This window comes from Octopus sinensis, linkage group LG1, assembly GCF_006345805.1.
Source record: "Octopus sinensis linkage group LG1, ASM634580v1, whole genome shotgun sequence".
Taxonomy (NCBI): Eukaryota; Metazoa; Mollusca; class Cephalopoda; order Octopoda; family Octopodidae; genus Octopus; species Octopus sinensis.
Window position 1 is genome coordinate 182,667,393 of NC_042997.1, and position 16,809 is coordinate 182,684,201.

The 16,809-nt window shown below is 31.0% G+C and overlaps 1 protein-coding gene across 5 annotated transcripts in view; it reads left to right on the forward strand.

Annotated features, from left to right (window-relative positions):
• The window catches only part of LOC115218494 (rap guanine nucleotide exchange factor 1), a 211,035-nt gene extending 194,923 nt beyond the window's left edge, over positions 1 to 16,112 (forward strand). For 4 of the 5 annotated variants that reach the window (XM_029788356.2, XM_029788349.2, XM_029788379.2 and 1 more), the window contains 9 exons: positions 2,844 to 2,912; positions 4,720 to 4,923; positions 9,843 to 9,927; positions 10,050 to 10,144; positions 11,625 to 11,703; positions 12,221 to 12,322; positions 13,283 to 13,380; positions 13,949 to 14,080; positions 15,521 to 16,112. In XM_029788356.2, coding sequence (XP_029644216.1) covers positions 2,844 to 2,912; positions 4,720 to 4,923; positions 9,843 to 9,927; positions 10,050 to 10,144; positions 11,625 to 11,703; positions 12,221 to 12,322; positions 13,283 to 13,380; positions 13,949 to 14,080; positions 15,521 to 15,668 — 1,012 coding nt within the window. In that variant the 3' untranslated portion in view covers positions 15,669 to 16,112. The remainder of the gene's footprint in view (positions 1 to 2,843; positions 2,913 to 4,719; positions 4,924 to 9,842; positions 9,928 to 10,049; positions 10,145 to 11,624; positions 11,704 to 12,220; positions 12,323 to 13,282; positions 13,381 to 13,948; positions 14,081 to 15,520) is intronic. The other variant, XM_029788364.2, reaches the window with a different exon arrangement.
• Positions 16,113 to 16,809: the final 697 nt, after the last annotated feature.

Sequence of the window (16,809 nt, forward strand, 5' to 3'; positions counted from 1 at the left end):
TCCACAAGACAATCCTGCACAACTGAAACCTGATCTTTTTTTTTGAAATGACCACACTCTACACACTTAACTTCCAAGCACTGCTATAAACAATGGGAGTGAGAAAGAACATTATAACTTAGTATGCATACACAACAGAGTTCAAGTTCAAGCTGTGTTAAGGAGCTTCAGTCTGTGTACTTTGGCTCTGTTACCATAACAACAGTCTTGATACTTTTTGATCAGACCTCATATGTCCTATAATGCTTTGAATGTCGTATCTGTTTTCTACTTACTTTTTTGTTATTTGGCTCATACTCCACACTCCAGCTTATCCCCAATTTAGTGTCCTGTGTCATATCATACTGGATATCAGAGTGGATTATGGAGCCCACTACTAAGTTCAGCCTTGGTTGCATGTCACACTTTACTGTGCCTCCCTTATATATATATATATATATATATATATATATATATACTGTACTACATGACAGTGAAACATGGTCGTAACTGCTGAGTACATACAGAAGCTTGAAAGAAATTAAGCTAGTATGCTCCGCTGAATGTATTATATCAGTGTGCATATATGATAGAGTGTAAGCGCCCTGAGAGAAAAGTTGGACATAAGAAGCATCAGATGTGGTGTGCAAGAGAGACAACTTTGCTGGTATGGTCATGTGTTGCATATGGATGAGGACAGCTGTGTAAAGAAGTGTCACACCCTAACAGTTGAGGGAACCTGTGGAAGAGGTAGACATGGGATGAGGTGGTGAAGCACACCCTTCAAATGTTGGGCCTCACAGAGGCAATGACAAGCAACTGTGACCTTTGGAGATAAGCTGTGCTTGAGAAAACCTAGCAAGCCAAGTGAGATCGTAGCCATAGCTGATGCCAGTGTCGCATAACCTGCCTGTTTAAAAGTACCTTTGAATCATCAGGCAATATGCTATGCTTGAGAAGACCTGTTGAGTCAAGTGATGTCATAGTCATGGCCAATGCCAGTGCTACCTGACTGCAAAATAAAAAGCACCCACTACACTCTCGGAGTGGTTGGCATTAGGAAGGGCATCCAGCTGTAGAAAACATCCAACCCATGCCACCATGGAAAAAGGATGTTAAAAGGATGATGATATATATGCATGCATTCATGTATGTATGTATGTAAATCAGCCATGATATGCAATCAAATATGACTTTATAGCAGAAATCTATGTAAAATTATGTTGTGCTCATTTCTCATAATTCATGTGTTTCTAATACAATGAAGATGACACCAATGGAATCGATAATATTATTTTTTGCAACTTCTTTAACCTTTCTGAACAACTTTGTCCTTAGTCTCCTTATAGCCTAAAATTCTGGATATTTTCTTTTTTTATTGTGTTAATATTTTTCAAGTTACCACAGGTAGATATTGTTATACTTCAAATTTCAATATCTCGAAACCTTTAGCAGATTACATAATGATTACCAATTTTAGATTTCAAAATGTGATTACTGAACTTTTGATCCATTAGGTTGTTGTTCTTATTGCGATAATTTTCACCAAATTTTCATAAGACATGTCTTTGAATTTAAAATCTAACTGGATTGAATCTGTTTTTCTCTGTTTCGAGCACGGTCTTTCTTACTCTTAACTTTCTTAGACTGACTTCTAATTGCACTAATTTAATACTGAAAATTATGCAAATTTGTATATCTTTTGAGTTGTTAACAACTTAAATTTCTCTTACTTTTTTTTCTATTTTCTATTTAGCTTTCAAAAATTACCTAAGAACTAAAAATTCTTTCATATTAAATATGATACACAGCTGAGTACAAAATAATTTATTTTTGGTAGGGGAAAATCATGAATATATATTAATTTTAAAATGATAATTTAATAATCATAACATATTGTCTTTTAACCTTATTTCTGTTATTACTAGCCTATCTTTTATACCTGAAATTTCTCCATCTTTTTATCCCAATACTATCCCAAACATTTTTTGAAACCTATCAATTCTCTAAAATAGCATAAAAACAAAACAAAAGAAACGAAAAGAAAATTAGGCACTGACATGCAAGTTGTAATCTTTTTTTAAAAAAAAAATTAATTTTTCTTGTAAGTATTGTGGAACAATAGAAAATACTCAGTAGACCAATTTCAAAACATAGTTTTATCTGCTTTCTTTATGTTGCTAATGGCTTTGGGAAAGTGATGAATATTCTAATTTGTTAAGACTCCTCAGGTCTTAAATCTTGTAAGTCAATCTTCATGATGAAAAATAAGCAAAATCATATACCATATCATCTAAAATAAAATCAGCTTTACAATTCAAACTTTTTTGCGCCAGATTTTTGTAAAGGTTAGGCTGGTTATGAATTGCATGAAAAGGGTGCTTTACACCTACTAGTTGTGTTGTTTAACAACTATTTTCTAATGGTTATTTTTATGCTTTGGTCATAAATGTTATTCCTTGAGACTTTAAAATTTCTAAATGAATTTTTTTTAAATCACAGCTTCTAATTTAATACTAATATGAATTTCTAAAACTAAACATCTTTAGAAGAAACTTTAAGATAACCTATAATATATTAGTGATTAAATAACTAATAGCTTTAAAATAATGTGTTGAGTTATTTATTGACTGAATAAGTCCCTTATATGAAGCAGTAAACTTTATTTTAAACTAATGAATTATTTACTAAAATAGTTTTCGCTACACTAATAACTAAAATGTTGTATACATTTAATAATTTATTTCTATTTTTAAACCTAAAGCATCTGGATCATCTCTCTAGCTGCTAACCATTCAGTGAGTATTAAGCTCATATAAAAGTTTTTTCGTGTCAGCTGCTACTTTTCCCTTATATTTTAACAGCGTTTGGTGCAGACTTCGAGAAAAATGTGCATCTACTGTGAAAAAGAATCCTGCAGGTTTTCAAAATAAGTGTGTATTTCTTAAAATTGTTTTGTGCATAAATTAGGTCTTTAAACATTCATAGTTTGATATAATTTGACTTCCATAAATATATAATAAATCTTTAATACTTAGTATTGATAATTTTTTTTAAAGCTTTCCAAACATTCCCCTCCCATCTAATATTTTAAGATTCTCAGATTAAGTAATAACCTTTTTCTCAGAATACTACACTATATTGGATTGCTGTAATCATAAATAAGAAAATGCAAACTAATTAATTTTGCTGTTAATACAGTTTTACAGGTTGGCAGATAGTTTTATGCATAAACTAGATTTTTAAATACTCAATTTCATTAATAACATAATATTAAACAAATAAAAAAGCAAAAAAGGGGAAAAAATAATATTTTATTAATTCATTTGAGGTATCACCAGAATACTGCATTGATTAGAAAAATAAAATTGTTTAAAAGATAAAGAAAATGAAAACTACACAGTCCCCTCCAGCAAACTAACCTGATCATAAAACATCACCAAAGATAAATAGGATTATTCTACACTGAGCCAGTTATGTAAAAAAAAAAATGGAGGTGGTATCAATCATAGTTAACAGGCTCACTCAGATATGCATTGGCATGTTTAATTAAATTATTTCAACAGCAGTCAATTTACATGAAGCGATTTTTATATTTGTATTTGTTCAGAGGTTAATGTTTAAATCAAATGAAAAATTAAAATCAAAATGTTAGTGCAATTTGAATCAGTGAATACAGATTTAATCCCAATGTTTAATTTTTCTGCCTCGTGCTTGTTAGTTTTAGAAAATAAAATTCTGCAGAATCACTGGTGTTAGTTTTCAGCTGTTCTTGAAATTGTTACTCATTATCAGGCTTCTGGACTTGTATGTGTGTGTCATAGGTATACACATGGCTGTGTGATTATAAAGCTTGCTTTCTAACTTTGTGGTTTCAACTTTAGTCCCACTTCACTGCACTTTGGGCAAGTATCTTCTACTGTAGCCCCAGGCTGACCAGAAGCCTTGTGAGTGGGTTTGGTAGGTGGCGATTGAAAGAAGTGTTTGTGTGTGTGTGATATCATCATTATGGTATATATCATCATTTTAATGTCTACTAGTCCATGCTTGGACAGTTTATTGAGGCAAATTTTTTATGGCCTGATGGCCTTCCTGTCACCAGCCTCACCTGTTTCCAAGCAAGGTAATGTTTTCCCATGGCCAGACATGGAGACACAAGCCATCATACATTCATACACACACACACACACAGACTTCTTTGAGCTTCCATTTATCAAATCCAGTTTCAGTTTCCCTTTACCAAAATCAGTGAAACTGAACCTGGAGCCATGTATTTGGGAAACAGAATTTTTAGCCACAGTCACACACATGCCTATATATATATATATATATATATAAAATGTGTGCATGTGTACCCATCACATCTTATGATGGCTGCAGAATAAGCATCACTATCATGCAAGTGATGTTGTTCATTTCCAGTCTTCTGTGAAAAGCATTTCTGACCAATGGCAAATGTTACCTTGCTTGTTAACAGACAAGGGTTGGCAACAGAAAGGGCATCCAACTGTAAAAAATCTGCCTCAGTGAAATTTATATGACACATACAAGCATGGAAAAGTGAATTTGAAATGATGATGATGATTATTATTATTATTATTATTATTATTATTATTATTATTAATTTTTGTGCAGGGATTTACTTTCAAACAGTTTTAAAGTGATCAATATCAGCTTTTAAAACATTGTCTGAAAAGAAAATATATCCATTGTGCCATGTTTTAATTTGTTTCTTTATAGTTCTTCTTGCAGTAGCACATCCTCAGAAATAGATGATGAAATCAGCCAAAAAATGATGGATTTAGTATTTGAATTGCTCTGTCAGGGAGAATTGACTCTTGCTAAGCTTCTTCGGCGGAAAATTGTCGAGAAACTTGAAGCAAGAAAACACATGGAAATCACTGCTAAGACTAATAATCTACCCTCACACAGTTTAACACTTCAGTAAGATTCTTCTTTGTTTTTTTGTTCCTATGTGGCTTCTATATAACAGAGAGCTTTGTGTTGAAATAGCTTAAATGTTGTTTGATAAGTGTTTGAATAAATTATAAATCAGCTGTTACTTATGTTGATCAGTTTCTCTATATATATATTTTACCAAATTTGAATAAGTTTTTGCTGATCCATCTTATTTTTAAGTTTGCTTACTTTGTAACTGACACTATTTTTTATGCAATTATAACATATCATTAACACATAATACTGGTGAAACTTTTGTATTATTTTCAATGGGGAATCAAGGTTACAACTTACATATAAAAATGTGGAGACGAGCTGTCGTCTCTTGGTGGGCCAAGATTCTGTGGTGTTTTAATAGAGATGACTGCAGAAAGAGCTTTGCCAGAGTGCAGCTTATGATCCCTAATGTACTAAGTCAATGTACTTAAAAATAATTACCTTCTGTACTTATATATCTGCAACAAAAAAATACAGAGGAGCTTTAATTAGAGATACACTACACAATATTTATTGGAATACTTTGGAATTAAAAAAAAAATAATAATTTTGGTTTTTATTTTTTTTTTATGAAAGGTATACCTACAATTTTATCACAACTGAAAAATGTAAACAATTATAAACAAATGTTTTTATCTCTCCATCTACAGAGAAATTAGGGTTGGTCTGACCACTTTTGTTTTTGTTTAGAGACTCATTAAATAAAATGTTCCAACTTCCTCTGTCCCTAGAGAGATTGGTAACTTATAGCTTTTTATACTGAATGCAAACCAGGACTCAGCTAAACTGACCAATCATTGGTGCATTAATTGATTAGTGATTCTATTGATGTTTCCTTGGCCAAAGGAGTTGGTTACTTGTTCTATGGTGAATCTTTAAATAGAAATTAGGGCAATACCAATTTTTGTGCATATAGGGAGCTTAAATATGTTAACTATGATAAATTGTCTAGAAGGCAGTCATGGTGAGATGACAGCAAAATTAGTTAGCAAAAGGCTGCCATATACACACACACACATAACTTTTTATTTATCTAATCACACACACACATTTTTCCATATCTCTAAGCACTCACATATATGAAAGGCCATGTAAGTTCAAATATGCACCCCCACGTATAAACACAGAGTTCAAATCTATCTCTATATACACCCGATCAGTCTGAAAACTCTGAGATACTTATCAATTCAAGTTTAAATAAAATTAAAAGATTTTATCGTTGATTTAGGTTTTAGGTGGTGATGTGTATTCTTACTTATTTATTCCATAAAAGACTTTTAACCTTATTTATGAGTTATAACCTGTCTGTCTCTTTCAGTTTGGAGTATAAAAAAGGTAAATTTTCTCAATGTCACCCTAGATTTGAATAGCAACCTATATTTTCTTTTCCACAAACCTAATGTAAATCTTAACTACATAGATAAAAATTCTAACCACCCAAAATTTATTAGAAATTTTGTAAAGTATTTCTCTTAGAATGTCCAAATTATCTTCTAACAAAGAAATTCCTAATAATAATACCGAGTATTATAATGAGGCTCTGTTGAAAAGTGGTCATAATAAAATAAAATTTATTACTCCTACTGATAGAACTACTCTAAATATAGCATATATTCTAGATCTAAACATATGAAATGTATCAATACACCACAGAACCTCTAATTCAACATTCCAAACATAAAGATATTGCAAATAAGTAGGGAAAAAATTATAATGGCAGTATAAATACATCAAATATAATTACCTAGGATAAAAGTGTAACTATCAGCAAATCTAAGAATAAAATTAAAAACCCTGATATTAAAATAAATGAAATTAGCAAAACTAAATCTCTTGAGAATGAATGCACCCTGAAGCATAGAGTTAAAAACTAATAACATAAGACATACAAAAATTTTATTATAAGGCTGAATTCCAACAGCCACAACATACATAATATGAATGTTAAAAATTCTAACTTGAAATGTAGAGTAAGAAATAACTTAATCCATTCTGACATATCCCAAGTTGCATACTCTAGCAACACATCATCAAATAGAGCCACAAAGGGCAATCACAATATTCCTCCTCTGAAAATAATTGCCATACATGAAAAAGGCAGAAAAAGTAAAACTAAAAAAGGGAGTGTAACTTGATTTAATGCATCCTGTGCAAAAAAAAAAATTAAGACAAATATACCTAGTTTTCTTTGGTATATTAGGTAGGATTTTTTTCTCCAAACCACAAATACCACTGTACTTTTAATAAATACACAATTAAATTCTCTTATCTATAACACCTGCTCTTGCTGATATTATCAAATACTCTAATGCATATAAAATGAATTAATATAAGGACAACACACAAAAAAATAACAAACTTTCAAACTTACCCTACTAATGTAGTTGGTGAGATTCATAATCTAATGGGTGAGATTCATAATGCTGGAGGCGAAAATACAGAATCCAAAATATGCCTCCACAACGCTAGTACTAACATCCCTTAACATGTCATCAAAATGATGGTAATGTAATAAATGAATATAATATAAAAGATGATAATTCTGTACACCTAGTGAACAAAATAAGGAAAGAAATTAATACTAGTAACTATAATCCTAAAAATAGAAATAATAAGTTAATACATCTGAATCCCAACTCCTTACAATCTACCTATGTATATAGTAATGTCAGAAAATCGAATAAGAAATTCAAAATAGAATGTGAATAGGAAGGTAATGTAGCTAATGGCAGTAGAATCCTTACAGTAGAAACAAATGGTGACCATGAAAATTCATGCCATATAAACAGGAGTCAACTTTTTAAAATAATGTATTTAAATTATAACTGTAGAGCAACTTCCACTTGTCCCCTTAGAGTAGCCTCTTATTGTAATGTCACCTACAGATATGTCATTACTTCAATGGATACCCATTATAACATAGGGTCTATATTGAATCCCATTAAATGATATTATAACTTACATACTCAGCTATAGGAGTAAAATTTTATGTAATTCAATTAGACCAGTTAATTATTTATTTGATATTAACTCTTTGAATGGTAAGTATGAACTACCCTGAGATGTACATTAGAAACAAGAAAGAGTGCAAACTATGCTCTGCTGAAGCATATAATAGGTGACAAAAAAATTACTTAGCCTTAAGAAAATGAATACTTTTTCTCTTGTAGATATATAATTTTCAAGTCATTTAAAACTATAAAAACACTTCTACCCAGGTAAGATAATAAATAGTAATTTGCAAGGTAATACTCTACAATATATGAGATATGGAGATATATCCAAATATATATATTGGATAATACCTCTTTATTCCCATTCTATAAAAAATTATACGTACACTTTTTAATCATTTATATTATTATTTATCTTATGAACTGGACCAATATATGAGTAAGAATACACACTACTTCGTGGTACCTAAATCAATGACTACATCTTTTTATTTAAACTTGAATTGATAACTCTCAGAATTTACAGTTGGGTATCTTTATTTTTAAGTCAGATGTGTGTATATATGATCTTTGTGTATGTCTATATATATATATATATATATATATATCTTCTTATATAAAATAGACCTGTGTGTATGTATTCACTTTTCACGCTACAATAGCTGCACAAATTGCTTCCATACTTGGGATACATGAATAATTTGACCTCGGATACATAATAGGGTCGTCAGTTTATTTTTTTATTAAAAATAAATAGTATTGTTTTATATATATGATTCACTTCTTTAAAAAAGATTTTCAATGTCAACTTTTGGTATTGACAGAGCAATGGCAAAATTTTCCGTTTTCATTTGCAAAATCTCTCACTCACTATTTTAATGTTTTAATTCACTATTTCCAAACTAGTACGATAAATTACTGAAAGAAATATTTATTAAGTTCACAAATTTAAATATTCGGTACAACAGCTTTATTTATATGATTTTTTCCATTTCATGTTTATTTCATTCATTGTTTGCAATGTTCTCTCTCCCCTTCTCTCTCTCTCTCTCTCTCACACACACAAGTCAGTCACACACACACACACACACGTGTTTTTGTAAGTACATTTATATGTGTGTGCGTTTGTGAGAGAGAGAAAGAGAGTGAGTCAGTCAAGGAGTGTGTTGTCATATATACGTACATAAATAAATACATATGCATACATCTTTTTTGTATGTATGTGTGCATATGTGTAAGAGAGACACAGAGAAAATGATGTGTACGTGTGTGTGTGTGTGTAGATAAATAAGAAAATGGGGGAAATGTATGTATTTACAGCTACGTTTCATTAACTAATTTTGCTGCCCACACTTACTCTTACTGCCCTCTAAATTATTTATTATGGTTAACTTTGAAATGTCTTTGAACTATGACAGCTTAGACCTTCCTTTCTTCTTAGATATGGAGAGTACATTACTCCTTTTTTTTTCTTCTTTATTTCACTGAATTTTCTCTGTCAGCTCACACCTATGTTAGTACGAAGTACTGAATTGAACTATGAAATTCTTCTAAAGATCTGACATTTCAATCTTACTATATGGTCATTTACATAACAATTATCACAAACATACAAACAGTATTTGCTGGTTAAACACACGTAAGATTAAGTGATTCATGATGCTCTAATAAAAGTGCTTACACCAACTCTCCAGGTTTGTTGTTCTCAGATATACACTCTGTAAATTATTCAAATGTATATAATACCAAACAAAAATTGAAGTACAAATAGCATTTAACACTTGATTGAAATTTGGATGTACGAGGATTTACATGGACTTCTAAATGTTGGTTAACTGCTGTGCTGTCTCAATTGAGGTAGCACAACTTGATTACATATATGTATGTATATTTGTATCTATGTACACACATATACATATAAATCTCATAAATATATAAAATTTCTCTTGCAAGGCTTCCTGATTTACTTCACTTTAAGTCACAAGATATAGCAGAACAAATGACTTTACTTGATGCTGGATTATTTCAGAAAATTGAGGTTAGTATCAGTTTCACTAAGATCACTAGCATTTTGTTGATATGTCTGTATTTATTAGAACTGACTTTAGCAATGTTTATTTGATGACATAATAAAAATAAATCTTCTGATAATAATTTTAGATCCCCGAGGTGTTGTTATGGGCAAAGGAACAATCAGAAGAACTAAGCCCAAACTTGACCTTGTTTACAGAACATTTTAATAAAATGTCCTATTGGTAAGTTATTTGAAGCATGTGATTATTTCATTTACCTTATATTGAGAAAAATAACTGTTTCTGTGCTGGCATTAGTTATGCTACATTGTACTGATGAAGCATCAAACTCTCATCTGAAGTAGTGTTGAATCAGAATTTATAACCAGTGCCAATTTAGAAACAAACAATGTGGCCTAATCCTAGCATGACAAATAATACTGTTGCAAGAACCAGTGTAGAATCTGACATTAACGTCTGCCAATTGATATAATATAAGAACCAGTGCTGATGTGATCAAGAAGATCAATGATCAACAGCATTCAAGCTGTGGCAATTTCATCTGTTTGTGTATAAAGAACTACATTGTCCAATGTGTTCCACCTTTTGTAAAACACTAAAGTGTTATTTTAGAGAGATTTGGTTGTCATTTACAACAGCTTGAGAAACTGCTAAGAGGCTCTCATATTGGTTTATGGTGTGGCATTATAGCAATTACTGCTGTGACATCTGACACTGGTGTGTAATCTCATCTTAGCCCAGATAGAGCAGACTGCTTGCATGTAAGTAGCTTGTCGAATGAATAGGTATGATCCACAGGTCTAAATGAGGAGCATATTGCACATTCTGAGAATCAGTGGTTAATTGTATGTAGTGTCGCGTTGAAACCTGGGCATACTGTGCTCTTTTCACTATTCAGTTTGTTTCTGTATGTCTCTAGATTCTAGTGTTATCCTGATGGAAAGAGGTAGAGAGAACTTGATCTGGATGTGACACTTGTTGTTACTTTGTATTTAATATTGGTTTTATGCAATACAAATGTTTAGGGCTAATGATGCTGCTGCTATTTTTGTGTATGTGTGTATGTATTTTATATTTGTCCAGACAGGGGAGATAGTGTTCTTAGAATACTGTTGTTGTATTGAACTACAGTGTTGCAGAGACATTTAATTGGCCATGTTATGGGATAGGTTTTAATGCTTTGAGAGTTAGTTTGGTACCCAGTATTTTGTCTTTTTTCTTGGTAGCAAGAGATGGGGTCAAAAGCCTTGCTGATGTAAATAGTAAATTAAATGATACATAGGTTTTTGTCAAAGCTTGTGTATATTTTGTAGATGGTTTGTGAACGGTGTGATAGTTGAGTAATAGTGTTCCTAATAGTGGTGAGAGAAATGTATGAGTTAATTATATCAAAGCTGGGTCATTACAAAATTTTAAAATTTATACCAAGTCTTTTAGTTAGAATGGCTTTATTGAAATTACATATAAACAAGACTCAATGTAATAAAAGAGGTAGTGATTTATAACTCTCCATCAACTTCAGAATGCTGATAAGTTTATAGTTAACAGAGCCTAAGATGTTGCTCTTTTGAAGGCTATGATAGACTGTCATATTTCTAAAAGCTAGGTAGTTAAAGAATTTAGTCAGGATAGAAACTAATTCAAGATATCTTTTTACCTCTGAGATATACAATGATAAATCCAACATTTTGATATTCTCTAGGTGCCGAACAAAAATACTTATTCAGGAAGAGCCTAAAGACAGAGAAAAATATTTAATGAAATTTATAAAAATTATGCGAGTGAGTATTATTAATTATGTCTTTTTTTAATGTAAGATTTATGTAAGTGTCAGTACTGAAAAACCATTTTGGAAAACCAAATTGTCACTAGTATGAGTTTAGTTTCCACTTGGATCAGTTTAGCTGAATATACTTTTCCCTCTTATAATATATTAAAAAACGCTGTGTAACTATGTAATTCAGATACACAAACTTTCTGTATATTTTTATCATACATTATTTTCATATAATCATTTATATATATTAACATTTTCCTGTAATTTCCCATGTTGTCTTTGATTACAAGGGCATCATAATATCCCTTCTCACTCTAGTTGTTTTTTGCACAAACTTCAACTTTACTCATTTGTCATTGAAGAAATTATCTAGATTTTATGTGCAACTAAGTTAGATCACATTTTATTTGAATTATAAGCTATAATTCATTATTCTTTTAAGATTTAATACTTAATACATCTACACTTGTTATGCTCTCCATTGGAATTCTTTAAAAATGTCCACTTTTTTATTTCAACAGCATCTGCGAAAAATGAGTAATTTTAACTCATATTTGGCTATTTTGTCTGCCCTGGATTCTGCCCCTATTAGAAGGCTGGAATGGCAGAAACAGAATATGGAAGTAAGTTGTTTTTCTTGTTGCATGAATTAAGAGACTAAACTACAGGTTCAGTATTATCATCATCATCATTGGTCTTATATTGGTTTGTTAACAAATTGGCAATCATTAGAGCATCAGATAAAATACCTTGTGGTATTTATTTCAGTTCAAATCCCATCAAGGTGAACTTCACCTTTCATCCATTCAATGTCGATATAAACAAAGTACCAATGTAGAGCAGGAGACTGGTGGAATCATTAGTGTGTCTAATAGAATATCTTGTGGTGCAGGGGGCTCTTTGCTTTCTGAGTTCAAATTCTGTTGTAGCTTACAAGGGTTGTAGACTTAATCTATCAGCTACGTCAGAATCCTTAATGAAGTCCACCACTGCAAACATTGGATTTGAAGATACCTTATTCTCTGCTTCCCAACCTCAGAAGCCCTGTAAAGAGTCATGAGCAGCACCCATTCTTCTGATTAAGTGATAAAAACAGTCCTTTTTCATCGCAGGCATAATGTGCCTAGATCTGGCATTTAAAAAAAACTGTTTTGGCTTCAGATGAAAAGGACACAGCCCCCTGATCTTCACATGCAGGTCCTGCAAGTTTGTTGATAGAGTTTATATTCAGCTTGAACATGTCACTGGCACAGGTGGCAGAGGAGGCTGGAAACAGCTATGATCGGTTGGTGCTTTTTATGTGCCGCCGGCACAGAAGCCAGGCAAGGCGGTGCTGGCATCGGCCACATTCAGATGGTGTTTTTTACATGCCTCTGGCATGGGTATCACATTTGATTTTTATTTTGATGTTGATGTACTTGGTTTTATAAGATTTGGATTTTGGAATCTGAGCATAAAGACGAGTAGTATGGGATAAATACGTCGTAATTAGAATTTTTGTTAGGATGTGTAAAGAGAGAAAGAACCCTCAATATGTTGTATATACAGTTTATTGATGGACCTTTATTTCATTGTTTTCTCAGGCGTTGAAAGAATTCTGTCAATTAATAGACAGCTCTGCGTCATTCCGGGCCTATCGCCAGGCTCTATCAGAGACAGAACCCCCTTGTATTCCATACTTGTGAGTATACAGTTTCCAATGACACTATTATTTACTATTGTTGTTTAATATTTGCTTCCACACTTATAATGATTTTGTGATTATATAGAGTAAGAGTTCAGCCTATAAGTTTAGTACTTTTTTTTTTTTGATTCATAGAGCCATGTTATGTAAGTTTAGGATTTTCCATTCTTAACTGTTTTTCTTTCTTTTTATTTCTTGATCTAATTTTTTGTTTGTCTTATTCAAATTTTTTGTTCTTTTGATTTTACTTCATATTTCTAATTATAGATTACTTATACTGTCTAAGTGGCATACATGTAAAAATTAGTTCCTTTTTTTTTTATGTCACTAATATTTCAATATTTAGAATCTACAATAAAAACAATTTGCTTATAGCATACAATGAAATTGTTAATTTATCTAATTTTATAATAATAAAAACAAAGATATTAAATATTTTAGTTCTTAGCAAATCCTGACTAAAAGATTATATTTAACCCTCTCTTTAGTTAGGTTCTCATGTATGCATACATTCATAAACTTGAGCAAAATGCAGGTTTTGATTTTATCAATTTTCTTTTTACAGAGGATTAATTCTGCAAGATCTGACTTTCATTAATATTGGAAACCAAGACTTACTACAAGACGGTAGCATAAATTTTGCTAAAAGATGGCAACAATTCAATATTCTTGAGATCATGCGCAGGTTCAGAAAATGGTAAGTAAATTCAGGTTATGGTTTCAAAAGAGTTTTATCAATAATCAGCTGAAATTCAAAGTTATCTCAGTGTGCTTTGATTCTGTTTGTTAGTGAAATAGATTTATATTTTAATATTTAAATTTTAATTGAATTATTTCCATTTCAGATATTAAGTCTGAACTCCATTTTCTCTCTATCTGTAACAAATTTCAATTGCAAAGATTTTATATTCATTTGTAAATCAACATCTAAGACTTATTAACAATGGAAGTGTAAAGTAAGCTGAATGTAGGGAATAACTTAAGATTTTTGTGCATTAAATTTAAAGAAGAAACTTGTTAAAGTAGCATATCCTCGGGAATAGCTGTGTTGTTTAACCCCTTAGCATTTAAACCAGTCATATCTGACCCAAACATAGGTCTGGTCAGTGTTTGTGAGAGATGCAGCATTGAGGATGAATGAAGCCACCTTAACCCACCCTAGGTAAATGCTGTCACAAACCAAACATTCTACCTGTTTTATTTTCAAACCAGCTAGATACAACCTCTCACATCAATAATGTCATTCAAGAAATAACAATCACATTATTGAAAACTCAAAGCTGCAAGATAATTCATGATTAACTCATCAATAAATAAATATTACATTTGACAAAGCAATCTGAATGCTAAAGGGATTTAACATCTGCTTACTAACAGGAGGGACACTGTTGACAAAGATGAGAATTTAGCTGAAGTAGAATAAAATCATTTGTCTTGAATAGGGTTGTTAACATAAGGAGATAAAGAAAGAAATTCATTGTGAGCTATGCAAATTATTTTTTTAGCTCTGACAAATAATCTGACAAATAATCTGTGGTGAAAAAAAAAAAAAAGACTATGCAATAGATGAAAGCAAGAATTTTAATTTTGAGTCTATATGATTTTGTTTCATATTGTTATTTAGCTGCAAATTAACTGAAACTGAACCTCTGGCACTTAGTCACACTGCTGTTATCCACTCATCAGTTGTTCCAGATTTATCATATATTTACCTCGTTTTGGTATACACTAAATATTCTGATATGTAGTGGTTAATCAACTTGCATATAGCAAGAATTTTAATTTTGAGTCTATGATTTTGTTTCATATTGTTATTTAGCTGCAAATCAACTGAAACTGAACCTCTGGCACTTAGTCAAATATGTAGTGGTTAATCAACTTGCATATAGCTTTATATATATACATACATATTCATCATTTGCCACCTTTCCATCCATGACCATACTGTCTTCTGTTCTGGCATACTATATTCAGATTCAATTAACTATTTCATTCATTAGTTTTAGGAACAGTGGATGGTTCAGTTCAACATCCATGTAGAGGATCTCATATTCAATTTGTTCCTTATTTTTGTTGGTGCATTAATCCTCCTTGCCTTTTCTTTTCGCATTATATATGTATTTTTTTTTTCTTTCAGTAATTTTGATTTCAAGAAAAGCGAGAAAATCCTCGCTGTATTCGATGGTTTTGATGACTACAAATGTGAAGATGAACTTTGGCAAATATCTGAGAAAATCAAACCCCGAGGGGGTAAAAGAAAAGCAACAGAACCTGGTGAATCCTGAAAAAAATAAGGGACAGCGGGGAAATTTTCTCCAGAGGAGCCACTACAGTAGACATAGCTCTGACTGCTGCTATGACAATTGCTGCTGCCACTGCTGCTGCTACTGTTGTTGTCCCCACCCTACTGCCTGCTGCCACCACTGCTGCTACTGCTGTAATCAGTCAAAATTCTGCCTAATGAGTAACAGGAACTGGAATATGGTTAATGTGAAATATAACAGGAATGAAAAAAGTTTAATAACAATGATAATACTGATAAAAAACAACACAGGTGTGTTAAAAAAAAATATGTGTTCTATGAGTACTACCAGGTTTATGATGAACTCTACAGGAATATGATGAAAAAACAAATCCCTATACAACCTATAAGATTGCAGCTGACTCTATTAGTTGCAGATTTCTGAGGAGAAAAAATTCTCTAGTATAGTAGAGAAATATATGTGTGTGTGTGTGTATATATATATATATATATATATATATATATATATATATATACACCACACACACACACATACACAATATATTTACACATACACATGTATCTAATATGTACACACACATTTATATATGCACACATACATTCACACACATATATAAAAATATGTATAATTTATATGTAAGTATAAATATAAATTATATACTATATATAACATATATATGTGTTTGTGTGTATGCATATTGTGTGTGTATAAATATATACAGATATATATATAATTAATATATTTATATACATATATGTATTTGTTGATTTGTTTTTCCATGTTAGTGGAAGTTATATATATATATATATATATATATACATACACACACATATATATATATGCAAGTATGTATGTATGCATGTGTGTGCGTGTATGTATGTATATATATATATATTATATATATATATATACACACACACACACATGTATTTATAATCACATATATATTGTGTGTGTGTATATATATATATATATATATATATATATATATATATGCTTATATACTTGTATATAATTTATAATATATGTATATAATTTATATTAATATAAAATTTTATGCATACTTACGTACATATGCAGTATTCATATATATATATATATATATATACACACACATACATCTATATATATAATATATAATAATATATATATATATTTTATA